Source organism: Callorhinus ursinus, unplaced genomic scaffold (assembly GCF_003265705.2).
Source record: "Callorhinus ursinus isolate GAN/ISIS: 27379988/994484 unplaced genomic scaffold, GSC_fseal_2.0 scaffold143, whole genome shotgun sequence".
Taxonomy (NCBI): Eukaryota; Metazoa; Chordata; class Mammalia; order Carnivora; family Otariidae; genus Callorhinus; species Callorhinus ursinus.
In genome coordinates this window covers 166,869-173,011 of record NW_027397205.1, presented here as the reverse complement: position 1 = coordinate 173,011, position 6,143 = coordinate 166,869, and the positions used below count along the sequence as shown (strand labels likewise).

At 42.4% G+C, this 6,143-nt stretch overlaps 1 protein-coding gene across 1 annotated transcript; it reads right to left on the bottom strand.

Annotated features, from left to right (window-relative positions):
• Positions 1-3,118: 3,118 nt before the first annotated feature.
• Positions 3,119-5,322, bottom strand: ARMCX5 (armadillo repeat containing X-linked 5). Its single transcript, XM_025855351.2, has one exon. It carries the CDS (start codon positions 4,936-4,938, stop codon positions 3,442-3,444), a length of 1,497 nt encoding a protein of 498 aa, XP_025711136.1. The 5' UTR covers positions 4,939-5,322; the 3' UTR covers positions 3,119-3,441.
• Between the last annotated feature and the right edge of the window lie 821 nt (positions 5,323-6,143).

Below are 6,143 nucleotides of genomic sequence, written 5' to 3'. Positions count from 1 at the left end.
TACATGGAACATTCTCCAGACATGTTAGGACACAAAACAAGTCTCAATAAACTTAAAAATGATTGAAATGGTATGAAGTATCTTCACTGACCACAATAGATGAAGCTAAGAAACAATGACAGAAGGAAAACTGGAAAATTAACAAATATGGAAATTAAACAACATACTCTTAAACAGCCAATGGGTCAAAGAAGTCACAGGGAAATCAGAGGATACTTAGACATGAATGAAAATGAAGTTGGCCAAGTTATTTACCCAATCAGTATCTCAGTTCTCTCACACGTAAAATGTGGATGGGGGACCTACTCCATAGGGATGTTTTAGGAATTAAATGAGTTAATACAAGTAAAGCACACAGGATGGTATCTGGCACACAGTAAGCACTTAATAAATGTATAAATGTTAATAATCATTATTACTATACATAATACAAAGTTCAGGCTTTGGAATTCAGACATTCTCAAAGCCCAAGCTTCCCCTTCTATGCTGTCTCTAAACACAAGCTCCAACTTACTAAGAAGATTCCAAGGCACAGTATAAAGACACAAATGCGGGGCGCCTGGGTGGCTGTCGTTAAGCGTCTGCCTTTGGCTCAGGTCATGATCCCCGGGTCCTGGGATCGAACCCCACATCGGGCTCCCTGCTCAGTGGGAAACCTGCTTCTCCCTCTCCCACTCCCCCTGCTGGTGTTCCCTCTCTCGCTGTGTCTCTCTCGGTCAAATAAATAAATAAAATCTAAAAAAAAAAAAGACACAAATGCTAAAATTAGAGGAGTAAATAAATAACTTTGGAAATGCAGAAGGGGCTATTAATTCCAACATGGAGACAAGGAGGATAAGCATGTCAGGGAAGACTTCAAAACAACCTGGCATTCTTGAGCTGAGCTTAAAAATAATGAGTAAAAAGCAAAAAAGAAAAAAAGAGGTTATAAAAGCATTGCAGAATGAGTGAACAGCCTAAGCAACTGCACAAAAGCAGGAAAGTGCATAATAATAGTCAGGAAACAATAGCCCACTGTGGCTTGAATGTAGGTCACATGGTGGGATATAATGGGAAAAATGGAAAGGTGCTGAAGGATACACAGCTTTGAAAGCCTTGCTGGGGAATTTGGTGATATTGTATAGATGAATTCCCATTGAAAATTCCTCTTTTAAAATTGAAGGTATAGTAAAGGGTCAGTGTGCGCTAACAGTCCAGGTGTGTTGTAGGAAGATTACTTGCTTTACTTCATGACAGGAAAGATGAGAAATCCATCCTGATTTTTACTCCTGGGCAGCAACATTTTAAAAGAAGTAATATTGGATCAGCCCTGATACTACATCGAGTTGCCTGAATTATTTTTCCAGGAAAGGAGTGAAACAAGGGATGAGCAACAGGGTTTTGACTTCAAGCACACCCCAGGAACAATTTGGGAAATGACTGTCTCCCATAATTCCCACCTAAGGAGAGACCATCAGCTTCTTGCTTTGACACAAGTACCTGCAAACCCCATACTCATTCTTCTCTTTAGTCGATGTAAAATTCCATAGCTGATTGTGTGCTCCATAGGACATTTGAGACACAGAATATTTCCAAAGGGTCTGATCCAATTGTATTGTGAAGACCCCAACTCTGCAATTAGTATACATAGCTGGAATTCCAGGGGATTAAAAAACAAATTATAAACAGGCGCCTGGGTGGCTCAGTAGGTTGAGCATCCGACTCTTGATCTCAGCTCAGGTCTTGATCTCAGGGTCGTGAGTTTAAGCCCTGTGTTGGGCTCCACACCAGGCGCGGGGCCTACTTAAAAAAAAAAAATTACAAAGAACTTCAAAAAATCATCTAAGCTGCAACTGCACATTGCAAAAATCCTACTTTTTCACCCTTTAGTGCACATGTGCACATTGCAAAAACCCTACTTTTTTCACCCTTTAGTGGACATGTGTAGCCAGTTGTCCTTCATTTTAACTCCTAGATGTATAAAAAATAGGTTCAGGACTGACCTTAACCGAAAAACTAGGCATGGCTTCTAAAACCAGGAGTACCTGAAACCTTGCTGAGATTTTTCAGTTTAGGCCTTCCCCCAAATACATAAATTAGGAGCAAGAGGAAGTTCAAAAGAAAGACTAGTATTTGTACACTGATCCTAATATCTATATTTCCCAATTCTTGGCAGTAAAGGAAAGGGGACAATAACAGCAAAGGAGGCAGAGGTAACCCCAGATCCCAATCTATACTCTGGCATTCTATTTCAGTAACCCCTAGCCAGAACCTAGCTTTTGTTAAGTATAAACAGGAGGACCTGAAGCAGTACAGACCACATGGCTTTGGCTCTGTAAACTGCACAAATAGATAGATAGATAGGATAATGGAATTAGGGAAATTAATTTCTTCCTAACTACACACCCCTAAAGGACTTTGGAATCCTATAGCTATCTCATTGAGCTCAGCTCGATGAACTCTGGCCAAAAGGGATCAGCACAAACAAGGTGCTACCACCAAGGATAGGTGCAAATTACAAAGCCCAAAGCATTGGCCAGCAAACAAAAGCAAGGATGAGAGTAAATAGTCACCAAGGCATGACAAGTGAGACTATCCATGAAGCAGCTTCTGTAGTTGGTCTCCAGGAAGACCTCCCTCTGAGGTCCAGGACTACAGGGAATGAAGGGGTAAACCTGGCACCTTGATGGGGGTACCTAGAGTTTGAGGGCATGGTGGGGCTGGGTCCTTTCAGAACCATATTTCCATGGCTTTGCTGAATGGGGGTGAGAACCAGGAATCCTTCTGGGAGTTAAAAAGCTTCAAGATATCCTGATGAGAAATCCTATGTTAAAGGGTGAACCCAAGTTCTGGGACTCAGACTGGAATGAAAGAATCTGTGTTCCCTTTTTCCTAGGTCTGTGTCCTCACCCCTTTCCCCAGATCTGCCCAGATGTCATCTAGTACCACAGTCCTGTCTTCTTGTGTGGAGTGATTCCATTCTTCGAACATGTTGAAACTAAAGGATCTACCAATGTAAACTTGTTTTGTTTGTACCCTCCTACACACACAGACAGTGCCCTTTATCATCTTTGTGGTAATTGTGCTTTATCCTTCTGACTAGACTTCAACTGAAGAACTAGGACAATGTTTTCACCAGTTTTAGCATGCAACTTTATTAACATGTAAATAAAGTCTCAAATGAATACACTTATGTCAATATAAAGCACAGAAGTATAGCTTACTCAGAATGAATAGGTCCATTATCAGGTAATGTTGCAGAAATACTAAAAATATCTCCATTTATATAGCACAATGAAAATCAACACACATTCAAGCTCTCAAGATCATTTGGTAGCCATAAGGTTGCCTCCTTCAATCAATACAAATAACATAAATATTGAACTAACAATTATAATACACGTGGCTTCATATTACAACACCAAAAAAATTGTTCGTGGTTTTGTGAGAACATACAGCCATTCAGAGTTTGAGTATTAATCGTATAACTTTATCTCTCACCTCAGGATCACTGTGCTCTGCTAAGTCTTGGAGTTTCTGACCAAACTCTTTTGCTTCCTGGAATATGGAAATAAGCTCAGATTTAGTGAACTCTTCCTTGGTAAACAGCTTCACCTTCTTTTTGAATTGGAAATTTATATTCTCAAATATTTCAATGATATTAAGAATATTGGCCTTTGACTCATTCTTGTTAAAGGGAGCAACCAATGATGATAGTACTTCGGCACTAATCAGTTCTCTTGTATTGGCTTGATTTTTAGACAAGCGCAAAAACACTTTTAAAACATAAAACTTGGTTTTGACACTTCCCTTGTTTAACAAAGTAAGAAAATCTGGAATGTAATTAGCAATTATACGGTGATCCTCAAATTTCACACTCAAGTGCACTAATAATTTTAGTCCAGCCAGTTGCACAGGGGAGTTCAACGGGTAAGAGATTATGTCCTTACAAACTTGATGTATATATAACTCTGCTGGTTTTGGTTCTTCAGAAGACTCAGAGTTGTCATCTACCATATTTAAAGCTCTAGGGTGTTCTGTAACATTGGGATTATTGACCAAGTTTTCAATCATAACAGTAATACCTACATCATGAATTATATCTTGGGTAAATGGATAAGCAGGACTGATGCCCATTATCATAGTAGCTATTTCATGAATAAAAGGATCCTTAGTTAACTTAAGTAGGGCAACGAGTTTATCAAACTCTTTAGGCTCTAAACTAAAGTCACGTGATTTACAGCGGCAGGCTCTTGGATTGGGCCCATACTTTTCCCTATACTTAACCTGGTTTTTGATCTCAGCTAAGGTTTGGAAGTAAGGCCCATTATAGGGTGGGATCTTGGTCAGAGGCCGAATCCCCAGAGGAGTTTCAATTAAGGTCTCAACCAGAGTCCAATTCCCTTCTGCAGGCAAGGACGGCTCCCCTCCTTCTATTGGGACTAGGACACTATACCTGGCCCTTGACCATGCTGCTGCTTTTTGTTTTATAGTGAGTTCTGGTTTGGGTATGGGCTTGGGCTTTTCCTGGATCTTAGGTGGAGGCTTATAAACTTGAGAAGGAGTCTCCTCTTCAGGCCAGAACCAGGATCCTACACTAGGCTCTTCTCCGGTCCAGAACCAGGAGCAGACATTTTCTTCATCCTCATCACTGGACTCGATTACAATACCAGCTCTGTCCCCAGCCCCAGCCCTGAATTTGATGCCATCCTCTCTCTTTCTCTGGGGCCTGGACTTAATATTGGCTTTATCATCAGCCTTGGCAAAGGACCTGATATTGGCTTCACGTCCAGCACCAGCCTCGACTTCGTACTTGGTCACTGCACTGACCCTGGCCATAGGCATCACCTTTGGCTTGGTCTGGGGCACTATACCAGGTTCTGCCATGGATTTTGCCTTAGTCTCAGTCATGACTCTATTCTTAGTCATAGCTTCCATCTTGCCCACATCCCTTGTCATAGTCACGGCCTCAGGGTAGGTCACTGTGTTCTGGCCACTGCTCCATCCCCAGCCTTGGTCTGGGGCACTGGTCCTGTTTTCAGTTCTGCCTCAACCACTGCCTTGGCCTGGATCTTAGCCTTGGCTCTAGTGTTGGCAGGGCCACTGATTGCAGCTTTTAGGGCAGCCCCAGCCCCTGCTCTGCCCCTGCCTTAGTCTGAGAGCCAGTCATGATCCAAGTTAAAGGCAAGGCCAGGTTATATACCCCAACCCCATCTCAACCTTGACTGAAGGTCTGTCCCAGGTTGGTGTTTTCATACAAAGTCCATTCGTCACTCGGCCCCCTTTCCAACTACAGGCTCTGCCAATGATATAAACAACGTGCAGAGGAAGCTCACTCAGGTAAGGGAAGAATGGCTGTGTGCCTGAGCGCAGCCCTGTGGAGGGTGGTGGTCTTCAGCCACTCCAAGGACACCAGATCTGCCACTGAAGTTGGACCTAGGGGTGGAGGAAGGAAATGGGGGCTTTGAGTCTTTTCCGATTTATTTCTTATGTTGATTAGCACAGAGAGACAGAAGAGTATGGACATTCAGTGCTAAATGGCAGAAGTAGATAATTATCAAACTCTCTCCTAATTTCACACTCTCTACAAAACTGCAGGTGCTACTAATCTTCTTTCCAGACACAAACCAGGAATATGGAGAGTGGGAAAGCTTAATGGAGGTGAGAGAGACTAAGAAATCCCTAGACTGGCTCTTTATCCCTGCTGGACTACTACTTCATCTTACAGGTCTACTGGGAAAGTCTCCATACTCATACCGAACTTCACTGCTCTAGAGTAGTTTTCTCCTCCTTTCCTTGCTTCCAATGTTGACAAGCCCTACAGCAGACCTACAAGCAGAAATGGGATGATACGGAAACTGACCTCCTGGTAGAAAGACCTTGGTCCCTGGTCCCTATATTTGTAGTTTGTCTAGTGTTTCCTTCCTTCTGTCCTCCACCACCATTGCCCTAATTCAGGACTGATCCTCCTTCTCCCTGCTGCCCACCATTTTACTGTTCAGTGACTGCTCTTGCATTTCTCTAGTTTAAAATTGGCCTGGGTGAAGCATAAGAATAAGAAAAGCCAGTGGGAAATCAGAAAAACAAGTGTTACCCTTCTATACTCTCAAAGCTTTCAAAGACTCACAACTAAATCAGCAGGGGACCAAAGAGGGGTTAGTAAA